Source organism: Giraffa tippelskirchi, chromosome 6 (assembly GCF_054371585.1).
Source record: "Giraffa tippelskirchi isolate mGirTip1 chromosome 6, T2T-mGirTip1v1.2.pri, whole genome shotgun sequence".
Classification (NCBI taxonomy): Eukaryota; Metazoa; Chordata; class Mammalia; order Artiodactyla; family Giraffidae; genus Giraffa; species Giraffa tippelskirchi.
In genome coordinates, this window is record NC_137280.1 from 91628668 (window position 1) to 91653184 (window position 24517).

General features: G+C 56.1%; 2 protein-coding genes across 34 annotated transcripts in view; one reads left to right on the forward strand and one right to left on the reverse strand.

Annotated features, from left to right (window-relative positions):
- DNM2 (dynamin 2) overlaps nt 1-21268 on the forward strand; it is an 87780-nt gene extending 66512 nt beyond the window's left edge. For 2 of the 32 annotated variants that reach the window (XM_081498301.1, XM_081498300.1), the window contains exons 13-21: nt 466-517; nt 1473-1484; nt 5337-5450; nt 10670-10779; nt 13504-13615; nt 14297-14461; nt 17354-17590; nt 18575-18829; nt 20881-21268. In XM_081498301.1, coding sequence (XP_081354427.1) covers nt 466-517; nt 1473-1484; nt 5337-5450; nt 10670-10779; nt 13504-13615; nt 14297-14461; nt 17354-17590; nt 18575-18829; nt 20881-21042 — 1219 coding nt within the window. In that variant the 3' untranslated portion in view covers nt 21043-21268. Of the gene's footprint in view, nt 1-465; nt 533-1472; nt 1485-5336; nt 5451-10669; nt 10780-13503; nt 13616-14296; nt 14462-17353; nt 17591-18574; nt 18830-19283; nt 20181-20880 lie in introns of those variants that run through there. The other 30 variants (XM_081498331.1, XM_081498330.1, XM_081498310.1 and 27 more) reach the window with 16 other exon arrangements.
- Nucleotides 21017-24336, reverse strand: TMED1 (transmembrane p24 trafficking protein 1). Of its 2 annotated transcripts, none has more exons than XM_081498340.1 (4): nt 24135-24336; nt 23357-23454; nt 23038-23221; nt 21017-22042 (listed from the first exon to the last, which is right to left on the reverse strand). In XM_081498340.1, exons 1-4 carry the CDS (start codon nt 24315-24317, stop codon nt 21824-21826), a joined length of 684 nt encoding a protein of 227 aa, XP_081354466.1. In that variant the 5' UTR covers nt 24318-24336; the 3' UTR covers nt 21017-21823. The 2 variants fall into 2 exon arrangements, with proteins under 2 accessions (XP_081354466.1, XP_081354467.1); XM_081498341.1 differs by having other exon boundaries at nt 23004-23221.
- Nucleotides 24337-24517: the final 181 nt, after the last annotated feature.

The following is a 24517-nucleotide window of genomic DNA, read 5'->3' on the forward strand; positions in this document are numbered from 1 at the left end:
CCTGTGCTGGAGCTGTCCAGGACCTGGTGCTGGGTCAGGAATAGGAGGAGAAAGCAGGAAGAAGCCTCAAGTTTGACCCCTCAAACACTGAAAGTATTTTGAAGCCATCATGGCTACCTCCCAGCCACCCAGGAATCCAGCCTCCCGTAGCCCCTCTTGGAGGCTCCAGGACCCAGTGACTTTTAGAAATAGCTGGTACTCTCAAGAGTGGCCAAGGTCAAAGCTGAGAAGTCATGGTTTAACCCACTAGGTGTTCTTGTTCATTCCACAAGCCTGTGTTCTTTCCTTGGGCAGCCCTTTGTGCACAGGGGGTTTCTTTCTGCTTCTGCCCAGAGCTTCTCCCTTGGGTTCCTTTAGGGAGAGAACCCTACCGGGGCCACAAGGGCCTTTTGCCCCTTGTCCCTCTTGCTCTTCATCTCTCTGGGCGTCCCGCCGCATAAACCCCCTTTGTGTTTTTGGTTTCAGCGCCCAGCAGAGGAGCACACAGCTGAATAAGAAGAGAGCCGTCCCCAACCAGGTAGCCTACCCCATTGTGGCCTGCAGCTCATCCCTTGAGGGCGGGAGGGCACTAAAGGACCACCAAGCCCAGCGATGGCGCCTGGCTCAGAGCCTGTCCCGCCAGAACCCCCCACCCCATCCCACCCCCAGCCTCTCAAGTCCACTTAGGTTTTGATAATTTGGGAAATGGGTCTTTGAGTGCAGCTCTGGCAGGGTCTGGGGGCAAACTGCTCACATGCAGAAGGCCCTATCTGCCATCCAAGGCCATGGCTAGAACTTGACAGTAAGGAGAGAGGCCACCCAGTCCCCCTGGTGTCTGAAAATTGGGTTCCTGCCCCAGCCGCAGAGACTCAGAGGCTATGGGAGAGGGCCAGGAGTGGGCAGGGAGGCTGGTTGTGATCAGCAGTTCTGGGGCACCTGCAGGTGCTTTCAGCCTCGTATCTGGGGGAACCCAGAACTGTTGAGGATTCTCTACCTTGATGTCATACTCTAACCAGAGGCCTTGTGAAATAAGGACAGCTTTATATATGCCAGTATTAGGTGGCCTCCCCTTTTTTTCCCCTGCTTAAGAAAACACATCATCTTTGCAAAAATTTCTGCCAGTGTCCCCTGCCTTCTCCACACCGGGTGGGGGTGGGGGTGGGGGTGCTGCTGTTCATCGCGCACGATGACGGAGCCCCCTGGAAAGAAGGGGTGTAACCACTGCATGATTTTTTTTGCGCTTGCCGTAGGTAATTCATATGTTGTTGCTTTTTCGTTTCGGGAGATGATAATGAATTAAATATTAACACCATGAATATAATTAATAGCATGTAATTTTTTTTTCTTTTGCTGTTTTCTCTCCCCTTGCTCTTCTCTCTCCTCGTTTTTGTGCTTTTCCTGCTTTTTCTTCATCCCCTCACGTCCCTTACGTCTCTTTCCTTCCGCCTGCTCTTCTTTGATTTACCCACAACCCTAACTTTGCATTTTCAAAGGGGGAGATCTTGGTAAGTACTCACTTAGTGTGGTAGCAAACGTTAGAGAACCTGGTAGTGGTGGAGATGCTGCCACCCCATAATATTCCCTCCCCCCCCAAAAAAATAACAGAACCACTAAAAATCCAGCTAACCTAAAAAAAAAAAAAAAAATCCCCTGCCATGGCCACTGCATGCCAGACTTTGTGTTGCCCTGGGCGTGAGCTGACTCACACAGACACTAACCTGCCCACTGCCTGCCTCCAGCATGCACCCCTCCAGCCCGTTCTGGACACATTTTCCTCATTTCCTGTAGGTCAGGGATGGCAAATACTCAACTAACACCCCAGGCCTTCCTCCCATCACACCTCTGGCCAGGGAAGATTTTGTTCAAGCCCTGCTAGAGAGCTTGTTCTCGCCACTGCCACTGCTCTGTTTCTAGACAACACCCTGCAGAAATGTCCCTCTCCTGCACTCAAGGCAGACATTACTAATTGATCCGGCACTTTCCCTCCTGCCTCTCCCCTCTCATGTGCCCCTGGCAAACATCACTAATCAATCCTGGCTTTTTTTTTTTTTTTTTTTTGCGAAGCATGTGACAGATATGACGAACTAGTTAAGGAATTTTTTCTTTCCCTACATGATAGCTTTCCACATGACACCCTTCCCGTCCCCATGACAGACATGGCTAATTGGTTGGGGGACTCTCTCCTGGAGGCTGCCAATCTCCTCCCGCCTCCATAGCAGATATGATGACTGATTAGGCTGTTCCTCTTGCCCCCGTCTCTTTGCTGATGGTAGACATCATTAATTGATCCTAGTATCCTTTCCCCCTGTGCCGAGTGCCACCCATGGATTGGTGAATGGTACTTGCCATCCCTGTTTTAGGTATCACCTCCTGTCTGTGTGTGGCCCAGCCCAGACCAGCAGTGAGCAGGCACTGCTCACATCTGAGAGCTGAGCTCTTTTCAAGGTGCCCGCCCTTTGGGCAGCTCTCCACCGTGGAGATCTTGGCTTGGGCCAACGGCCCTCACTGAGCCTTCCTTCTCCCGGCTACTCTCCCACCACACTGAGCAGGCCTTACGGCTGCCCTACTGATATTCCCAGGGCCTTTCAAGTAGCTGATCTGACCCTGTACCAGGGTCTGGAAGATCCAGAAAGACCCCAAAGCTTGGCATGGTTGGCGCGGCCACAGGAGGAATGGATCATCCTTGGACCCTTGGTTCCTGCCTTCCCCGTGTGTCATAACCCCCCCCTCCCCCAGTCCCCCTGGGGGGCTTGAATGATTTCCTCCCTCCAGACAGACCAGGGCCATGTTTCTCCCCACACCCACACCCTGAGAGGTTTAGTCATTCTTTTCATGCTAGATTCCACACCCCCGGCCATGAAGCCCAGCTCTGCCCTGTGCATGGCTGTGGCACCTGGATCTCCCAGCCACGATTCTCATCCCTGCCCAGACCTCTCACCCGGGAGGTGGTGGGCTCTGCTGCCCCGCTTGCCTGCTGCCCATGCCACCCCTGGCAGCCTTTCTTCCTGCCTCCAGCATGCCTGCGCCCTGGAGCATGGGAAGCCCGCCTGCCTCTCTGTCTCCCCAGCTGACCCTAGTCCTGCCCCTCTCCTTTGTCTGAGCGCAGTCCCTTCAGCACACATCACTTGGATGAGAAGGCCCAATCGCCCCTTCTTGCTCTAGACTCAGCGCCTATCTGCCACCAGCAGCTTGCTCCTTCCCAAGGGGTGGGATTTTTGTCTCTGAGTCCTCTTGGGCTCCTGCACAAGCAGCTCTCAGGGTGGCTCGAGGGCAGAGGGACTTGGGGGCGCAGTGCTTCTCCAGACCCCAAGGCTCAGATATGCCATTCCCAACATGGCCACAGCCCTTGCCACATGCCCCGGAGCTGGTCAGGGGCCCCATCTGCCGACTCTGACCTCAGCTGACCAAGGGTGGAGGCAGGCAAGCCAGGCCACAGAGAGGGAGGAGGAGGGGCCCATCTGCCCCCTTGGGGACAAGGCTGGGCCTGGGAGTGCAGGGGCCTCGCCACGTGATGGTGTCTCCTCTGGGGAGCACCCAGCAAGCATGGCCTCTGCCCCTGTCTCCCCCCCGACCTATCAGTCAATGGGTGAAGTTTAGAAGCACCCACTCTGGGCCTGGGCTAAGACAAGACAGGCCTCACACTCCCCCTGGAGAGAGAGGGATTTTCATGGACAGACCCCCATGCAGCTCTGGAGCTGGGCATGGTTGCCAGATGCAGGGGTTCCTTCCTGGGTCCTATGTTGGCCTTGGGCCTGAGTCTGGAGACCTGCTGTCCCATTCTGCCTGGGACTGAGGGCGTCCCCGGGACTATTAGTGCTCAGCCTAGGGGCCTCCTGGGCAAACCAGGGTGAGTTGGTCACCTTGTTGCCAGGAAGGAAACCGTGACCTTGTTGGGGCTGACAGTCTCTGCCTGCTCCCTGGCGGCCACAAGACTCCCAGGTTCTGTCTCGTCATCCTAGGGAATGAATAGTCTATACCCTGGGCCTTAGCAAAGGCTGCCCGGTGGCATCTCACGGGTCACAGCCTCGGCAGGGACATCTCTGTGGTGCAGGGGTCCCTGGGTGCTCTACAGCTGCCTCTGCCTTCATGGTCCCTGAGGCCCAGAGCTCACTTCCAGGTGGCCATGTGACAATGTGGTGGGCCTGGGGACAGGGCAGAGTAGACAGGATGAAGGCCCTTTTGAGATCCATCCACTGGGGAGGCATGGGAGCCCCAGAGACAGCCTCACCCCACCCTGGAGGCCACAGTGCTCACTCTTCCCAGCCAGCCCCGGCCACTCGCAGCGCACCTCCTGCAGCTTAGCCATTTGTTGCTGCCTCGGCCTCAGGCATCCCCGCCCACCCCTGCTCATGCTTCCCACTGCTGCAGGGTCCCCAGTCCAGAGAGTGGGGGGCTCCAGCCTACAAGTGCCTCCATGGCCCAGAGAACATGAGAGTGTGCCCCCCACACACACACCAGGCTAACTGCCTGCCTTTAGCTGTCAGGTGAGTCCCTCACACAGGCCTGGGTTCTGCCTCCTGCTCAGATGACAGCTGCACCCAGAGGGGAGCCCCATCGGGGGTTCTTCCAGCCCAGGGCCTGAATGTCCCAGTCAGAGAAAAGTGGGACCACATGACTTGAAGCAGAGTGTGGGACATGATCCCTGGCAGGTCCCCTGGGCTCAAGCCCTCTGGGTGGAGGCATTCCTTCATCCTGGTGTTCTGGAAAGAGCCTGTGGGGAGGGGAGCCCTGGGGCAGGGGCTGGCCTGACCTCCTGGTCAGAGCAGGACCCTGTGCCCGCCAAGTGCCTGGGTGAGCCGGGCAGCGGCATCCAGCCTCTGCCAGTTGGCCCCTGAAAGAAGAGAAAGAACCATTCCGTTGCCCAGCAGTCCCTACAGCTCCCCATCAATGGCTGCTTTCCAGGGGGCATGAGGGGCAGGGCCCAAGGGCGTCCCTGGTACCTATGTCTCATCGAGGCAAGCCCGATTCCTTTAGTGTCACATCTCATCCTACACATGACATGGCCCACCCATAAGCCTGGGATCCCCCTCCCCTAGGCCCCTTCTAGTTGGGCATACCTGTTGCCACCTGTGTTAGTTTAATCTAACCTCAAGGGCAGAGGGGCTCCCCAGGGACCCAGCTTCCCAGCAGCCCAGGGCCTGTGAGTCAGTCCACGTCTGTCCATCGAGGGCCCTCCTTGGTTTCCAGTGGGTAGCACTTGGGGCAAGGCAGAATGGAGTTGGGTTGCCTGGCTCTGGGCTGGAGGTTTCTCTGCCGTAGTGGCCTGGTTTTTCTGCCTTGCTAGGGGTGGGGGCAGGCCGGGCTGGGTGGTGGCCGTGGTCTCCTGCTGAGCCTGGCTGGCGCTCCATCCTCCCCAGGTGATCCGCAGGGGCTGGCTAACCATCAACAACATCAGCCTGATGAAGGGCGGCTCCAAGGAGTATTGGTTCGTGCTGACGGCGGAGTCACTGTCCTGGTACAAGGACGAGGAGGTGAGTGACTGGCTGGGTGGGGCGGTCAACGGGTCGACGGGCGCTCTCCACACCTCCTGCCTCCAGGTGGCGCTTTCTCAACTTACTGTGGATTCGGAAAAGGCGGCTTGAGTGGCCCTGTGATTAGGATGGTATCGGACAGGTCTGGAGGGTGTGCAAAAGGCTCTGTGCCTCCTATCCCAGCCCCTCACAACCCACTGTGGGGTCAGGCCTGATGGGGGCTGGGCTCCCTGAGGAAAAAAGGGACATGGAGGAGGGGGAGCCACTCACAGGCTCCAAACTGATCCCACCCTCTAACAGCACGGCAAGGGGGGCTCTCAGAGAGGGCACAGACTGGGGCCAGGGACTCAGATTCACGACCAGGCCCTTAGCTTCTCTGGGCCTCAGTTTTCCCATCTGTGAAGTGGGGCAGAATGGTCCTTGCATCTGTGAGGTGCTCGGTCCCATGTCTGTCTTGAGATTATTCCACATGGGCTCATCCTTCTCAGAAGGATGAGGGAGGCCTCTGGGAACAGCAACGGGAATAATAAGCACCAGGAGCGGGTTGCACACTGCCTATGGGCCTATGGACAGGGCTGTGACTGAATGCAGCCCCTGCTGACACAGGCTCCGTGGCCTGGGCCACCGTGTTTCTCTCCTGTCCCTGGAGAGGCGCAGAGGCTCTCCTTGTTGTCAAGGTGATGTTAGGTGGCTATCGTTTGGGGTCTGTGACAGAGGCCCCAGATGAAGGCACTTACAGAGATGGTGTGTTTCTTTCCTGCATCCCTGTGAGCTCTGCACCCCTGTGCTGTGAGGCTGTCCCGGGCCCAGGCTCCACCTCCCCCATTGCCACCTTAACACATAGCTCCTCCCTGTGATCCAAGACGGCTGCCCCAAGCCCATCACCACACGGCCCTGATATTGCTCTGCTCACATGCCCATGAATCTTGTCATACAACTGCTGTATGTTTAGCTCATGTGCGATGGCACAGCCTCCAAGGTGCCCTTGGAGGAGAGGCTGGGCATCTCTGATCACCCCTGGAGATGCCCCACCTGGCTGTCCTCTCTTGGGGGTTTTGGGATAACCCCCCCATGCCTGGGCCTCACTGGCAGCCAGTTGATCCCACCCCAACTGTGTGTATTTCCACCCAGGCTCAGAGAGAAGGCAGGTAGAACTTGAGCTCTCTCGGGGCCTGTGGGGGAGCCCTCTCTTGTTTATGAAGCCCTTGCCCCATGCCAGGTTCACTGGCTAGGGGAGCACACCGTGGTCACCTGGGGAAGGCATTCTCTTCCTCCTCTTCCTCCTCAGTCAGTACTCACATTCCTTTTGTCAGGTAAGGAAACTGAGGCTCTGAGCAGTGACTTGCCCTCGTGTCACAGCGTGGGGAAGGGTCCCTGTGTGATGGGTGCAGGGTGCAGGCTCCCTGACCCTCAGCCCCTCAGCCCCACAGCTGGACGGTTCCCCACCACCCAGCCCGGAAGCAGTTCTGACTAGAGGCGGGTGTTTGAGGAAAGAACGTCATCACCCCACTCCCCTTGAGGCACGAGACTCACTCCTGGAATGTTGTAAAGCCTTGGGAGGCCTGAGTTCCTGAGGGGACCCTGTCTGGGTGGCTGCTTCTACACCCCCGGGGTGGGGGAGATACGACGTCCGGGGAGCCTTCCAGGGTTGAGCTGTGGAGGGAGGGCGGGGCCAGGCGGTCCTCAAGGAACCTGCGTGGCCACATCTGCTCCTCAAGATGGCCGGGGTGAAGTGGGGGTGGGGGGCGGCGCGTGCACATTCTCTCCCTCTCTTTCCGCCCCCGTAGTTTGAAACCCTGTCATCAGCTGTCAGCTGGTTTGCGCCTTTGGGCTTCACGGGGTCCCCTGGGCAAGAGTGACAGACCTCAGGCAGTTGGAGAGGGGCGTCCGGGCTGAGACCCCAGCCTGGCAGTTTGCCACAGGGCACCATCACGAGCCCGGTTTTTAACTTCAGGAGCGGCCCTTCGTTCCTCCTTCATCTTGGGGTTGAAAGTGGGAGCCCCAGACCCTCCCAAGGGGGCCCCAGAGCAGAGGCTAGGGCTGTGTTGGGAGGAGGGTCGAGCACCCGCCGGCGGTAATGAGAACCAGCACTCCCGTGAATGAGGCCCTGTGTGCGCCCTAGACACAAAGCAGGCTGAGATGGGGAGGGGCAGGCGTGGAGTCCCTTCTGTCTGTCCATCCCCTGCCCTCTCCCCCTCCCTGCAGTTCGGATCCCCAGCAAGGACCCTGAGAATCCCACCCCACCCGGAGTGGCCACTCCCGGGGTCAGGCCACCTTCGTAGAGAAGCCTCAGAGAGAGGCAAGACACCAGGATTACTTTATTTAAAGAATAAACAAGAGATGGTGGTTCCAGGAGGGTAGGCACAGGGGACCGATTCCACCAGAGCCCCTAGCCCCCCAGCCAGTGTCGGGGTGCCCTTGGCCTTTTCCTGGCACCTCTCCCCCCACCCCCGCCCAAGCCCTTCTTCTTTATTCCAGAATCTTCTGTCCAGATCTCCGCCCCTGTGGGGAACAGGGCAGTGGGCGATGACACTCACCTCTGGGTGTGCCTCACTGTGGGGGTGGCAGCGAGTTTGGAGGGGGCCCATCCCGACGCGCCGCTTGCCCGAGCCCAGCCTAACCAATGTGCAGACTACTGTACACATTCAGAGCCCCCTGAACAGGTAGTCTGAACACTGGGTTGGCGGGGCCGGCTGTCCATCCATCCCGTGGGCCCCCTGGGCAGTGGCAGGGCCACCGTGCCTCTGGCACCTCCGAGGAAGCCACCCCTCTACCCGCCCGCGACCGTCTGCTCGTCTCTTCTGACGTGGCACGGCTGGGGCCAGCGTGCATCTGGAGAAAGTTGTGGGTTTTCAGGAAATCCTAGGGAGGCGGTGGGGGTAGGGGAGGCGGGGGTGGGGGCCGGGAGGGAGGGTCTGGGACCAGGGCCTCTGCCAGCAGGAGAAGATCTCTGGGGGTGGGGGCGGGGTGCACACACGCCTCCGTGTCTGTGTGGTGTGTGTGTCGTGTCTGTGTGATGTGTGTTTGTGTCGTATGTGTGAGTGTGTGTGTGTGTGTGCGCGTGCCCGCAGCATCAGGAAGGCGGCCGCCCTGCTCTGGGCCGAATCACACTATAAACAATTCCAGATGTGGCGTCTTGCTCAGGGCCTGAAAGGACTGTGACTCAGTGACTTGGCCTGGCCGGCTGACTGGAAGCTTCCTGCCTCGTGATGACACGATAGGGTTGGGGCAAGCAGAGGTTCTTCCACAAATTTCTGGGCCAGGAACTCGGACCCCAACCCCTTTGTGAAGCCCCCGGAACTCTTCCCCGAGAGATCAGAGGGCCTGCCCACACCCGCTGCGGCATGAATGGGGGGCGCTCACCTTGGCCGCCGGGCTCCTCTTCCTGCCTCTCACTGTGGCTCAGCCTGGAGGAGCGCTGCCCTGCTTCCTCCTTGCATGGAGCTCCATGGACTGACTGACCCTGAAACACAGAGTGACAGACAGACAGACGAAAGAAAACCCCTGGCGCCTTATAAGCGCCTACTCCAAGGTGGGCATGTGCTCAGAGTTCTCAGTGTCCGTCCTCATGCTGGACCGGGGGGCCAAGGCTCCTATCCACCTTTGTAATTTTAGTTATTTGTTATTAATTTTTTTCTACCGTGCCATAGGGCATGTGGGATCTTAGTTACCTGACTAGGGATCGAACCCATGCTCCCTGCATTGGAAGCATGGAGTCTTAACCCCTCGACCGCCAGGGAAGCCCTTCCTACCCACCTTTGACAGCTGAAGAAACTGAGGCAGAGGAGGGACAATGAGTGGGGCGGGGCCCAGCCTATCTGATCTCCTAACACCCCATTAGGACTGAGCCCCCGCACCAAGCCTGCCCCTTCAGTAGTCCTGAAACTCCAGGCGGCCCTCCACCCACCGGGGAGCCCCCAGCTCCCTTTCCCACCACCACTGTGGCCGCTTTTGAATTCAGAAGCAGCCATCATTGTTGGGCTTTGCTCTGATACCTTTTGGAGGTCAGGGGTAGGACGGCTGTGGTGTGAGAGAGCTGGTCTCTATTCTCCAAAGATGTCCAAGAGGTCAAAGGCCAAGAGGGCAGTGGAGAGAACCTGGCTTCTGAAGTCCCATGTGGCCCACTCCACTGCTCTGTGCCCTTGGGCAACCAGCAGCCCTCTCTGATCATGCTGCTTCCCAGGCAGTGGCGTGTGAGAGGGTTCCATGAGCTGCTGGACACAGCATGTCTCCTCAGCCCTTGAGAGTTGCTGTGAGTTGGGAGTGGGGGGAGAGTTGGGGAGACTCCTACACTGTGCTTTGGTTTTCTGATGTAGAAAATCCAGTTAATACACTGCCACCTCCACCCCCGAACGAAGACTAATAATGATGCATTTGCAGGGGTATATAGTAGGTGCCTAGCTGACATTACTGGGGTTCCAGAGTATGACTCCCAACTAATAAGACTCACCAGGCCCAAAACCTTGGCCAGAAGACGCATGCTTTCTGAGCTGTTTGCTCAGTAACTGGCAGGACTGCTGTGCCTGGCATTCAGTGGGCACTTTCTGAACAAGGCCAGCCAGGCTTTATAATTCAGGCCTCAGCTCTAGGGGGCCTCCCTTTCCAGCTCTGCCCAACCCCTACCCCTACTGCCTGCCCTTCTATGCCTCAGTCTGTCTCTCTTGAAAATGGGGTCATAGTGGTAACTCACTCACAGGCTTGTTGTGAAACTATAGGTGAGTTAACAGTTACGTTCACTTTGTGGTTGATATCCGGGTAGAGTCAGAGCTGGCTGGTTTTGAGCATCCCCTGTGTGTCAGCAGTGAATCAGACAGGAGTGCCCACACTTGAGGATTCAGTAGTCCCAGTGACCTAGGTCGATAAGCAAGATATGTGGTGTGCGGTGTTATGTGGGGAGAAGCTCCAGGGCGAAAAGTAGAGGGAGAGTTTGGGGTGGGGTTGGAGCAGGCCTTGCCCTCTGCACAAAGGTGGCAAGGAGGGAACCATGTGGACATTGAGGGTGGAGGGCAGCATTCCACGTGCAGAGGCCCTGGGGTAGGAGCCCACTTGAGATGTTCAGAGAGTGTCAGAGGCCAGTGTGGCTGGGTCAGGTGAGCAAGGGGGAGATGGGGCAGGTAAGTTCATCTGGGGAGAGCGAGCCACATGGGAGGCGTTGAATGTTGGCCATGGTCCTTGTGGTAGAATCCAGCCAAGGCTGACCCCTCCCCTTCCTCCATCAGGAGAAAGAGAAGAAGTACATGCTGCCTCTGGACAACCTCAAAATCCGTGACGTGGAGAAGGGCTTCATGTCCAACAAGCACGTCTTTGCCATCTTCAACACAGAGCAGAGGTGAGCCCACCCAGAACCCAGGTCCCAGGGAGACCAGTTGCCCCATTCAGTCATTCTGCAGCATCTGCAGAATACTTGCTGTGAACAGTCCCTACCTGGGGTCTCAACAGTCCAGAAAGGGAGTCAGTCAAGAAACAGAAAGTGCTTCTGTGGGGCAGTCAGAGAAGGCCCTTCTGGGGAGAGGTGAAAATGAAATGAGCAGAGCCATGGCGGATTCTAAGGAGACGGGACTGGACCTGGGGCTGGTACTCACGGGCGCCGCCTAGTGGTCATGAGGGGAACAGGCTGAGAGGGTGAGGGTGGGAGACCAGGGAGGAGACACCCGCACTGGCCCAGGCGGGCAATGGTGGGGCTGGACCTGAGTGGGGCTGAGGACATAGAGGAGGAAGGGATGGATTCCAACAGAGGGACCAAACTCCTAGTGGCTGTGGGTATGAGAACAAGAAGTCATTGCCCAGGGACGGAGCTGCCATTGGCTGACATGGGGCAGGCAGAGGCTGGGTTTAGGGGATGCTGAGGGAGAGAGGCCCGTGAGACACCACGTGGAGTGTGAGGGAGGCAGCTGGGAAGGTACAAGAGACTGGTGTTCAGGACTGTGCTCTGGGCAGGAATATGAACTGGGGATTCATTGCTCTGTGGTGGTTTCAGGTCTAGACGGGGCAAGATCCCTGGGCCGGTGTAACAGAGAAGAGAACAGCCCAGGAGACTCTCAGTAAACCCATCCCCAGGGGTGCTGGTGGGAGACTTTAGCAAAAACCAAGGCACTTCTCTCAGCTCGGGAAAAGACCCAGTTGGCAGGGGGTCTGAGAGCAGGAGGAACGGCTGAGCGTGGACCCAGGAGGGCCCCTGCTCAGATTCACACCATCATGCAGGGACCCCCTCAAGCCAGGGGTCAGCCAGAGCCTGGTTGTTCTTCATGACTGGCCAGCAGGCACTGACTTCCTCTCTGCTGGCCCCTGGACCACCTTCCCCACTGCCCATTCACACCCACTAGTTCCAGCTGAGCCACCTGGCTTGTGTAAGAACAGCTTTGTCCTGCTCCTTTCTAGGCTGGCCTAAAGCTCTGAGATCCTCTTTGACCATCAGCTGCCTCCAGAGTCTTTTATAGCCCTTTTAGGCACATTTCTCCCACTCCCCACCTCCCATGCCTAAGAAGCCCTAGGTTATGTGGAGAAACTGGGCTCTGCAGTGGGACAGGCCTGCTGGGAAGCTGTTCCTGGCTGCAAGATGCCAGGCAGCCAACACACTTCCCTGGTCCTGTGATCTTCCGTGCAGTAGAGTGAAGACATTGCCTAATATATTATTGAGGGGTGAGTTCAGGAAACACAGAATGATAGTAGCAGAAACAAGATAGAAGTTTGGTGTTTTTTTTAATATAAATCAAGTTCAGACTTTACCATCCAGGGCAGGTTTGACAAGCCCACAGGCATCCAGACACAGGCCCTCGTTCTTATTTCTCAGCTTTCTTCCTCTTTGTCCAAGATGGCTGCCCAATCTGCAGCCATCATGATGATGTTCCAGGCAGCAGGAAGGAGAAGGAGGAGCAACAAAGAAATGCCCTTGAAATCTCAGGGCAGCCACTCACTGACTGCTGGTTGGCCTGAGGACTGTCATGAGGCTATGTGTGCCTAATCTCAAACCCAAACCTCACTGGAAGACTTCGGGACAGCTTGGCCGTCTCAGCTACACCTGCCTTGTGGGACAGCGTGACATGCATGTAGCATGGATCCTGGCCCCTATATAGAGAGAACACTGTCCTTAAATGCTGGTTACTGCCTGTCTGTTTTCCCTCATCTCCCAGCCTTGTGGCTCTGCACCTTCTGCTCACAGACCCACATGTGCCCAGCAATTCACAGGCCTTCACTGGGAGTCTTGGTCCTGTCCCTGGCCAGCTCTACCTCCCTTCTAAGAATCTGGGTACGTGCTGGACCTTCTGTGTCCAATGCAGTAGCCACTGCCTACAGGTGACTATTTAAATATAAATCAGTGGAAAAAAATCTTAAGATCACTTTCTTGGTCACCCTGGCCCCATTTCTTATACTCAGAAAGAAACCACCTGTGACTCATGGCTACTGTGTTGGGCAGAACAGGCAGAAAACATTTCCACTATCACAGAATGTTCTTTTGGACAATGCTATAATCTTTCTACCAGGGCTTCCTGGTGGCTCAGAAGGTAAAGAATCCACCTGCAATGCAGGAGACCCAGGTTCAATCCCTGTGTTGGGAAGATCCCCTGGAGAAGGGAATGGCAACCCACTTCAGTATTCTTGCCCAGAGAATTCCATGGACACGACTGAGCGACTGACACACACACTGAGTCACCTCTCTAGAAACACTTTGATGGGAGCTCCCCAACTGGCAGAGAGTGTCATGGGTCACTGCCCACTTCTAGTCACTGCCCCCCCAGGAGAGCATACAGGAGGGAAGTAGCTGAGCTCATAAACAGAACACCATGGATGCTGCTAGATGCAGGCTCTTACGGACCACACACCCTGCTCTTGTCACAGTTTTTGGGTGTCACAGGCATGAACTCATGAAGCCTCCATCAGGCCAACGTGGTGTAGAGGCCGCTGCCATCCTGGGGCCTCTGGTCGTGAGTGCCTGGGTCAGGGGTGAATCCCCATCAGTCAGGCCAACCCCAGAGCCTGCACCCCAGCTCCTTGTACCCACTGGGCCCTGGGCAGGGTTAGCCATGGGCCTTTCCCTCCCTCCTTCGCCCCGCAGGAATGTCTACAAGGACCTACGGCAGATTGAGCTGGCCTGTGACTCCCAGGAGGACGTGGACAGCTGGAAGGCCTCATTCCTCCGAGCCGGGGTCTACCCAGAGAAGGACCAGGTGAGAGCACCCTGAGCTGACCCCTCCCTCCCGAGAGAAGAAGGGGAGGCAGCATCTCATGGGATGGGTGGTTTCAGGCTGTTTGCCAGAACTCTGAAGACATGTAGCCCATACCCCCTTTTTAAATTTTTATTTATTTATTTGGCTGTGCCGAGTCTTAGTTGCAGCACACGGAATCCAGTTCCCTCACCAGGGAGTGAATCCGAATCCCCTGTATTAGGAGCATAGGATATTAGCCCCTGGACCACCAGGGAAGACCTCCCATACTCTCTTGAACAAACAAAGCAGAAAGGGGGTGGGGGGTGGTCCTGTCATCAGCACCTAGAAGATTCTCCAACTGAAGTCAAGGACAGGGATACACATGGGCCGGGATCCTGTCTGCTTTATTCTCTCTCTCCTCTTCCTGTCCTGAGGCAGAGTGAACATGGCCCCAAATTAAAGTGTTGTCCCATTCCCCAGCTGAGCGTCTCTAGCCCGCCTTGGGCCGTGGTCACCCCAGGTCCAAGCAGCTCAGGCCAGGGGCAGGCAGGGCTGCATGGTGCCAGTGCAGCCATCAGGGGCCAGCCCCAGGGAGTCAGTTGCTGATGGGAGAGGGCAAGCAATTCCCGGAGGAGGGGGGTGCTCCCCAGGCTCACCTCAGACCACGGTTGCTACCTCCCCACTTCTCCTCCCTCTTTGCAGGCAGAAAACGAGGATGGAGCCCAGGAGAACACCTTCTCCATGGACCCGCAGTTGGAGCGGCAGGTGGAGACCATTCGCAACCTGGTGGACTCGTACGTGGCCATAATCAACAAGTCCATCCGTGACCTCATGCCAAAGACCATCATGCACCTCATGATCAACAATGTGAGTGCCCGCCCCTCCAGGGCTCACCCCACCCTGCAGCCAGATGTGGCCTGAACACACTCTGTACCAAATTAAAAGTCAGGGACTTCCCTGGCAGTCCAGTGATCAGGACTCTGTGCTTCCACTGCAGTGGCACAGGTTCGATTCCTGGTTGGGGAACTAGGATCTCACATGCTTCATGACCAAAATAAAGGAAAAGATAAAAATTAGATAAAAGTTAAGAGTCTCACCATCTGATTCAAACATCACAATCAGGACCCCCTAGCCTATCTTGGGAAATGGGAAGGTACAGGCCACCTGGCCTACCCCCCTGCTCAGTTGGGTCATTGAAGCTACCACCACACGTGTGCACTTTCTCTGAAGTTTTTTAGCTTTATAGTAACCCTAGGAGAAGGGACTGCTGTCATCCCCATTTTAGAGACAGGAAAACAGAGGCCCAGAGAGGTTAAGAAACCTGTTCCAAGTCACTCAGAAGAGTGAGAGGTAGGATTCAAACCCCAGCTGAGTCTCTCCCCACTGTGGCCTCTAGATGGCCTGTGCCCTGCCTGCCTTAACCCTAGGGCATTACCTGCTACCCCAGGGCTCCTGAGCCTCTCAGGGCATCCAGCATCTCTTGAGTGAAATATGGCTATGCTAATGTCTCCTGCTGCAGGCTGCTGGGACAGCTCAGGCCCTGGGCTCAGCACTAGGCACTTAGCTGTGTGTGTAGCCCAGGTTTAGTTTGTCTTGTGACTATAAGAGCTCATAGTATGACAATGCCTAAAGCAAAAATCTCATGTCCTTCCCTTTCACTCTGTTCTTCCCAGTCTCCTCCTCATGGATGTCCTGGTACATTCTCACATATAGATGGGATTGGCAGTATATAGGGTGCTGCAGCTATGCAAGTTTAAATGCATGTGTGCTTTGATCCAGCAGTTCCACTTGCAGGAATTTCTCCCCACAGACATTTACCAGCATGCAAATTGAACACATGCATTGTTATTCTTTTCAGCATGTTTTATAGTGGCCAAGAAATAGAAACCTCTATCCATTTCTTAGAATTCGTTAAGTAAACATCCATTTTATTGCAAAAATATACCCAAAAACAAAAGGATGAAGACTTTCTCCAGGTCTGTGCTAACTTTTATTGAAGTGGAAAAGTTATAGAGCATAATAGAATGATCAGGAAGGCTCTATTTGTGTAAAAACAGACAGGAAATCTTCTCTATATGTAATATGCCTAGGAATCTGGAAGTTTGTACAGGAAGCTAGTGACCCTGGAAGGGGAACTCAGGGGGCCTAAAGAGACCAGAGTGGACAAAGGAGATCTTTCACTGTATTTTTAAGTTGTACTTTTTTTTCTTTACTCATTTTTCAAAATTTTAATGTTTGAATAGCTAATGCATTTACATGGTTTGCAAATGCAAAACTATCCAGCACTGTCAATTTTGCATGTGTTGAAAGTGCATTTGAGAAAATCCATCTATATATATTCTTTTTCATGTTCTTTCCCATTATAGTTTATTATAGGATATTGAATATAGTTCCCTATGGTATATACAGTAGAGCATTGTTGTTTATCTATTTTATATATAGTAGTTTGTATTGGCTAATCCCAAACTCCTAATTTATCCACCACCACAATCACCAGTGTCTGTTTGGTAACCATAAGCCTGTTTCTGTTTTGTAAATGAGTCCATTTCTATCATGTTTTAGATTCCACATATAAGTGTCTTACTCTCTGTCTTACTTAATATGATGATATCTAGGTCCATCCATGTTGCTGCAAATGGCATTATATCATTCTTTTTTTATCGCTGAGTAATATTCTATTGTGTGTGTGTGTGTGTGTGTATGTGTACCACATCATTATTCATTCATCTGTGGATGGACATTTAGGTTGCGTCCATGTCTTAGCTATTAAATAGTGCTTCAGTGGACATTGAGGGTGCATGTATGTTTTTGAATTATGGTTTTCTCTGGGTATATGCCCAGGAGTGGGATTGCTGGATCATACAGTAGTTCTGTTTTTAGTTTTTAAAAGAACCTCCATACTGTTTTCCATAGTGGCTGCACCAATTTACATTCCCACCAACAATATAGGAGGATTCGTTTTTTACATATCCTCTCCAGAATTTATTGTTTGTACACGTTTTGATGGTGGCCATTCTGACTGATGTGAGGTGTACCTCATTGTAATTTTGATTTGCAGTTCTCTAATAATTAGTGATGGACATCTATTCTTAATAAGACAATTGTAGAAGGAAACTTTGGTTACGAGATCTCATATATCCATTGAATTGATATATCTGTCTCAAAGCCACTCTTGCCCTTAATGGGGAAGCTCTGGAAGCATCCCCTCCAAAATTAACAACAAGTTGGCCATTTCTACTTTTACTTAACCTTCTTGTAGAGTTACTAGCCAATGCAGTTAGACAAGAAAAATAATTTAAAGGTTTGAATGTTGAAAAAGAATGGGAAAAATTGTCCCTATGTAAACATGAACTTGTGTACCTAGAAACTCCAAGAAAAGTAACTGAAAAACTACTATATCTTGTAGGAGGATTCAGGAAGGAACAAAGTATAAAGTTAATGAACAGAAGCTAGCAGTTTTTAAACAAAAGCCAGTTTCAAGATAAAATGGGAGAAAAGATAGCTATAAAAGATAAGATTCTAGGAATAAGTTTCACAAGAATCTCATGATCGAAAGAACACTAGCAAGCACCCCTGAGAGACCCAGGAGACCACTGAGTAGAAAGCTCACCTCCTTGTAAATGTTGCCCACGTTCTGTAGTCAAGTTAAAGACGTTAAAGAAGAGCATGGTGAGTGCTCTTCCAAGCCCCTCCCAGCAGCTGGCTGAGTTCTTGGCTGGTGTGGTGGAAACCCCTGACCTCTCCAACCCTTGCCCCCAGACGAAGGCCTTCATCCACCATGAGCTGCTGGCCTACCTGTACTCGTCGGCGGACCAGAGCAGCCTCATGGAAGAGTCGGCCGACCAGGCCCAGCGGCGGGACGACATGCTGCGCATGTACCACGCGCTCAAGGAGGCGCTCAGCATCATTGGGGACATCAGCACCAGCACCGTGTCCACTCCCGTGCCCCCCCCCGTGGATGACACCTGGATCCAGAATGCCAGCAGCCACAGGTCCGTGAGGCTGGATCGCCCACAGGCTGCAGAGGGCACTGCCTTTGGGTTCCCAGCTCTACCCACCCCCCACCCCCATGTGTCCATCAGGGCACAACCACGGGTGGCCAGGGTGCAGGGGCCCTGACCACAGATAGTGCAGCACCCAGCACTGGCCATAGTGTGGGACTGCCAGCCCTGCCTGGGCCTGAAGGGACAGGGAGAGAGGAAGGTTAATGGCCTGCCTGTTGCCTGATGCCTTCTGTTGGTTAAGACCAAACAGAAACCAGAGAGGGCAAGGGGCCTGGGTAACCCTGGCCATACAGGTGAGCCTCCTAAAGCACAGAGCACAGCTGAGAACGGCTGGTGGGAGAGGACCTAGAGGGACACGTGGAGGGCTTAACCAGCATCCCCCGCCCTGACCACCTAGAGCTGAGGTGCAATGAGACCCTGACATGGGCATGTCAGAGCATCGGGCAGAGACACCTGACCGGTAACAGGGCAGGTGGTGGGAAGAGAGAGGATGGCCCAGAGAAGTCTCAGAAGGTGCCGGTCTTTCCAAGCCCTCAGGGAGTCTTGAGGTTCCTTGGAGAGCAGACCCAGCCTCCAGCCTGAGATGCAGCACCCAGAGGGGAGCCTGTGGGGCACGTGGGACAAGGGCCCATGGACCTTACAACCTCTGGAGGCATGCTGGGCTCTGGAAGGATTTTTGGCTTCAAAGGGTGGATTGGGGTCAGTGGGGAGGCCGGAGTGAGGCCAGCAAGAGGGACATGCCGGAAGGAGTGAGACCAGAGGGAAGCAGGAACCCTTGTTGACTGAGGACAGGCGCTGGGCCCTGGCTGAGGTCCGGGGGGTGGGCAGAGGGGCCCAGAGCATCTGTGCTCTGGCTGGGTGGTAGCTGGTGCCAGCCTGTGTTACAGAGGAGGCCGCCCTGGCCAGTGCCCTGGCCTCACCTTGGGCTTCAGCACCCACCCACCAGCTTCACCTCACACCTCTCCTCCCTCCACAGCCCCACTCCGCAGCGCCGGCCCGTATCCAGCGTGCATCCCCCAGGCCGGCCCCCGGCAGTGAGGGGTCCCACCCCGGGGCCACCCCTGATTCCTGTGCCGGTGGGGGCAGCAGCTTCCTTCTCAGCGCCCCCGATCCCGTCCCGGCCCGGCCCCCACCCCGGCGTGTTTGCCAACAACGACCCCTTCTCAGCCCCACCTCAGATCCCGTCTCGGCCGGCTCGGATTCCACCCGGCATCCCCCCTGGAGTGCCCAGGTAAGGCTAGACCCCCTTGCCACCTGCCACCTAGAGCCACCCGCCTGCACCCTGCAGGGAGCAAAGGAGTCACCAGCATCCCTGTGGGGCTCACGGGGAAACTGAGGCCCCAAGAGGCCTAATTCACAGAGCAACGGAGTCCAGGCGACTCCCGCGCTCCCACGCCCGTCCTCTACGTGAGCAAGTGGCCCCCTTGTAGCTCGGGGCCCCTCCCATGGGACTCTTTCTTCTGGTTTTGACCAGTTTCCTTTCTGAGGACACGCACATCAGGCGCTGCCCATCCCCTGCCCTGCCGCTCCCTGCATTCACCATGCTCTTCTTTAAAGTCTATAACTTTACTTTGGAACATGGGTAATATTTACAAGGGGTGGGGGTAGTGGGGCCTGGGTCCTCAGCCTTGCCCGGCTTCCGGCCTCACTGCCCTCTCCCCCTCCTGTCTTTATTCTCTTTGCAGCAGAAGACCCCCTGCTGCGCCCAGCCGGCCCACCATTATCCGCCCAGCCGAGCCATCTCTGCTCGACTAGGCTGCAGGGGCTGGGGGTTATGTTCTTGGGAGTCCTCGAGCAGGACCCTCGGTGCAGGAGCTTCGGTGGTCTAAGCCCACCTGCTGCCCCTGGCCCTCCCGTCCCCAGGCGGGACCAGGCTCCCTGCGGGCAGCCCCTGGCTCTTCCCTAACCCTGGCCCCCATCCCCGGCTGGATACAGCACTGAAAGGAGGGCCCCTGGAGCCCCAGGATGAGGGGTGCTGGGCGGTTGCACTTTGGGAGATGGGGTCTCAGGTACCAGAGGAGACAGCTGCATCCTGAGTGCCATCTTGAACGAGGGAGCCAGGCTGGTATGGGGGGCGGGGTTCACCCGGGGGTTCTCTGGCCAGGAAAGCCTGAGTGAACCAGGCCTAAGAAACGGCACCAAGGTGTCCATACCCCCTAGGCCTCGCTCTGCTTCTCAGCAGCTGGGGCTCCCAGTGGCAAGCCAGGCCCCGCGGGCCCAGCACTACCTGCCCGCCTGCCCAAGTTGTACATATTCCTTCCTTGGCCGCATTAACCGCACGGCCCAGCCTTGGCTGCCAGAGGTGCCTTTGCCAGGTCTGGAACACTCAGTCCCAGCCAACCTCTCTCTTCCCTGGCCGCCCCCTTCTCTTCCTAGGTCCCCAGGGCAGCCTGAGTTCAGGGCTAAATGGGATAGGGAAGCTTGGGGGGGCCTCTGGGTTCCCACCCAGGCCTTCCCCACGGGTCAGGCTCCGGGCGGCCTCTCCGTGAGCAAACCTTCTCGCTCGCTCGGTTTGACCACTGTAAGTGCCTGCACTCTGTATCCTATTAATAAACTAAAATAAAGGGAAGACGCTTCTGGTGGCTCGTGTGTGGGCCTTTTGTGTTGCCATTCAGGCTGAGGAGGTGGGTGGCTGGCCTTCCCCCTGCCCCTCCCACCATGGGTCCCCCCCATACCTCACTCACAAGGCCTCTGCTCTCGGTGGGAGGGTTCACTTCTAGAGGGGAGAGCTTTTGCTTTCCTAAACACCTCAGGAGCAGGAGCAAATATTCCCTCTCCCCCCATCCCCATGTGCTTCCCAGGTGGCACTGGTGGTAAAGAACCTGCCTGCTAATGCCGGAGACATAAGAGAGACCTGTTCAACCCCTGGGTCAGGAAGATCCCCAAGAGGAGGGCATGGCAACCCACTCCAGTATTCTTGCCTGGAGAATCCCATGGACAGAGGAGCCTGGCAGGCTACAGTCCATAGGGTTGCAAAGAGTGAGACATGACTGAAGCGACTTAGCCTGCACACACACACACCCCATCCCCACACACAGATGCTTGGCTGTAGCCCCTGACACAGTGCTGATAACAGGCCAGGATGGGGACCTGGGACAGTTGTGCAAGTTGCTGAAGGGAGAGGGTATCCTGGCTGTCCACCTTATACTGTGCAGCAGTCAGGCTCCTCCTCAGCCCACAGTCCTGAGGGCTTCCCCCTTCACCCTCTTGGGGGCACAGGCCTTCTGGCCCAGCCCGGGTCACAGTTAAACTTTGCTTTCTGATTTTTTCTCTTGTGCCCAGGCGACCACCTCCATCGGCTCCTGCCCGGCCTTTCTTCTGAGCTTCGTGGGAGACCCCTCCCGCCCACCCGGCTGCCCTCTTGGGGGCAGGGCTGTCCTGGCTGGTGTCCCTGAGCCCCAATCACCAGGCACTGTGATTTTTTTTCTGACCATAATTTATTGACTCTGGTGCCCAGACCATCCTTTGTTCCAAGAGGCTCCCATGCAGGCTTGAGCTGGGCCATCCCTTGGCCCTGTCTGGGGCCCCTGCAGGGAGAGCAGGAGAGCCGGGTGGTCTTGCAGACTCCGATCCCCGAGTTCTGTAACCAGACCTCACACCCAGCCCACTCCCCGCTGGACCGAGGGGCCAGGCCCCTTCCTGTCAATAAAAGTGACTGTTCTGGCAAGGACACTGCAGCCACGTCTCGTTCCCCCTGGGCCCTGGCACAGCAGGCCATCCCCAGCAGCCCACAGGCCTCGGGTGGAGCCACAAGGAGAAGGCAGGCAGGCATAGGATCCCGCAGCAGTCAGCCCCCTCCTATCGGGACCTGACTTAGGGCCAGCGGGAAGAGAACGGGGAGTTTGCTTCCTGGGCCCGGTCCCGCACTGCACAGGACTGGTGCAGACTGCAAGACTCTGGCTAAGGCACATTACATTAGGGGACAGAGGCAGGGCCAGAAAGCCCCAGGGTTGCCCTCCAACCCTGCAATGCCCCCTATGCACCATTTCTAGGAAAACAGGTGCAGCCACTGAGCCATCCCTCCTGGAGGGACCGACACCTGCAAGCCAGCCGGTGCTTCCCGCCCAGGCCCGAAAGGGTGGAGACACGGCGGGTGCCCCACCTCAGGGCTGGAACTACACAGCCTCCCCTTGTGTAGGAAACTGAGTTGGGGAAGGGACTCCCTAAGTCTCACATGCATGCGCCCTGCTGCCCCTCCTCTCCCCTGTTCTTCCACAGCAGCAGGCTACGTAGGCACAGGCCGCTTGTCCTGAAAGAAGCGCTTGAGCGTGCAGACTTGCAGCACAGCCACAAGCAGCAGCACGGCCACGTTCACGGCCGACCAGAAGTTGACCCGCTCCAGGTTGCCTTCTTGCAGGTTACGGTCACGTGCCTCAAAGGCTCGCAGCAGAGTCAGCACTTGGATGCTGCGCTCCAGCCGGGTCCTCATGGTCTCGATGGACTCCTGTGGCAGAGAGGGGAAAGGCAGATCAAGGCTTTGTCCTGCAGGATGGGGGTGAGAGTTCATGTTTGTGGGGGAGAGGCGGAGAGAGCTGAGACCACCGATTCAGTGGCCAGGCTGCCTGAGTCTCAAGCCCTCTGCCATTCACTGGCTGTGTGACCATGAGCAAGTAGACAACCTCTCTGGGCCTCAGTTTCCTCCTCTGAATTAAACCTCAGGGTTGTAAGAAATGAATGCCCAATTAGACACAAAGAGCATACTAATTAGTAATTAATAAAAATCAGTAGGTGAAGCCAGACTGCTTGGGTTCAAATATTGGCTCTGTTGCTAGCTGTGTGGCCTTAGGAGAATTATTTAGCCATCCTGTTCATCAGTTTCCCCAACTGTAAAATGGGGGATAATTAGAGCACACTCCCTATTTATAGGGGGCTTCGCTGGTGGCTCAGATGGAAAAGAATCTGCCTGCAATGTGGGAGAACTGGGTTCAATCCCTGGTCTGGAAGATCCCTGGAGAAGGGAATGGCTACCTAATCCATTATTCTTCCCTACATATACAGTGGTTATGGAGACTTTATGAGATATTTAAACCCTTAGAACAAGGTTTATACCTAGAAATGTTCTACTATTATTAGGTTGGGGGCATCAATATGTAGGGGGCTTCCCAGGTGGGGCTAGTGGTAAAGACCCTGCCTGCCAATGCAGGAGAAGTAGGTAAGAGAAGTGGGTTCAATCCCTGGGTTGGGAGGATCCCCTGGAGGAGGGCACAGTAACCCACTCCAGTATTCTTGCCTGGAGAAGCCCATGGACAGAGGAGCCTGGTGGGCTCGAGTCCACAGGGTCACAAAGAGTTGGATATGATAGGACTGAAACAATTTAGCATGCAGGCACCAATATGTAGGAAAGGTGGGGTCAGGCCCAGGCAGACCCCAGCCAAGGTGAGAAGGCAGGGAGCAATGACAGAGACCTGGAAGGTGTGGCCCCAGCTCTCCTGGGCGCACCTTGATGTCTTCCATCTTGACATCCAGAATCTCCTCAGGCTCCACAGCCTCTGCCCAGCCCTCGACCTCCTCCTCATCCTGCAGGCTGTCAAAGATGAGTTCAAAGAACACCAGCTTCTCCGAGATGGTGCTGAAGGAGTTGTCAAAGCACAGCTTGTAGTCCCCGGCCTCCGTGGGCTCCACCCTGGGCATACAGACACACATGACCCTGAGTGGCCGACCAGCTGGACTTTTCGAGGCAGGCAGGGTGGTAACCCGAGGCCGCCGGCGAGGAGCAGGGCTGTAACTGAACCCGGACAGCCAGCGGGACTTAACTCACGTGTGCACACCGTCTGCCTTGCGGGACTCGCTGACCAGCAGCACTCCCTGAGGGCTCTCCAGACTGAAATCCACGTCCAGCCCAGCACCTCCGATCACCTGGGGGGCAGGTAAGAGCAGGATAGAGGGCTAGGGCTAGGCCAAAGACACCTGGCAGAGGACGTCAGGGCTGGACCAACCCGCACAGACCCATACCGACCACCACCCAGAGATCTGACTGAGTTCTGACAGCTACACCTTCAAGCCAGTCTTGCCCCACTCCCGTCCCTCTGGCGCGCCCCTTGCCTTGGCTCCGCCCCCACTGACTTGATGCCCTCTTTTATCTGGCCACGGCCCCCATAGAGATCACGTCCCGACTTGGCCATACCCCAAATGAGATGACAGAGCCCTGCCTTCTTTCCTTAGCCCAGCCTCCTAGAAATTCTCAGGTTGACCACACCGTTTTTTGTACAGCATCCTGCTCTTCCCTCCCAACTCCCTCAATCGACCCAATCCTTTTGACCACGCCCACTCGCGACGGTCCTGCCTTCTGACGGACTCCCGCGTTCTCCCGATGGCCCCGCCTCCCCGCTGCCCCACTCTAGCCCCGCCTTCTATTCCCACCCCTTGCGCTCCCATGCGCTGTCCCCGCCCCTCCGCCTCGCTCTCCCTGGCTCCGCCCTTGCGCGCCAACGCTAGGGCTCCTCTTCCTTCCCTCTTCAATGCATGCATAGCATGCTCTGGTTTGGCCACGCCCTGTCTCTCTGCCTCCGCTCGCTCCCCAACCCGGGACACTGTACCTGGTATTCAGTCTCAAGGCTTGCGTTGGCCGGCGCGGACTGATAGAAACACTGCTTCCGCCCCGCAGGCAGCAGGAACGTGAACTCGCCGTCCTGGATCGGCGGGGGCCCTGCCCCTCCCACGCCCACTGGCGGCAATAGTAGCCACAGGGCCAAGCCTAAGGCCGCGCCGGCCGCCATCATCCGGGTCACTCTCTGGTCTGCTAACCGGTTGCGGTTCCTTTAAGGAATAGCCCTGTCCCCTATGCTATTCGGCGGAGTTCATTGGCAGCCGCTTCTGTCCGTTATCCGAAGCCCGCGGAACCAGGAGTGAAGGACCCCCGGAGAGCCTAGCTGCCCGAATAAATGCCTGATGCGCCTGAAAACACTCGATCTTCTACAGA

Coding starts and splice junctions, on each gene's coding strand:
- TMED1 (XM_081498340.1), bottom strand. CDS start 24,317: ATGATGGCGGCCGGCGCGGCCTTAGGCTTGGCCCTGTGGCTACTATTG. Junction 23,222..23,356: donor AAGGCAGACGGTGTGCACAC/GTGAGTTAAGTC, acceptor CTGTATGCCCAG/GGTGGAGCCCACGGAGGCCG. Junction 22,043..23,037: donor TCAAGATGGAAGACATCAAG/GTGCGCCCAGGA, acceptor TCTCTGCCACAG/GAGTCCATCGAGACCATGAG.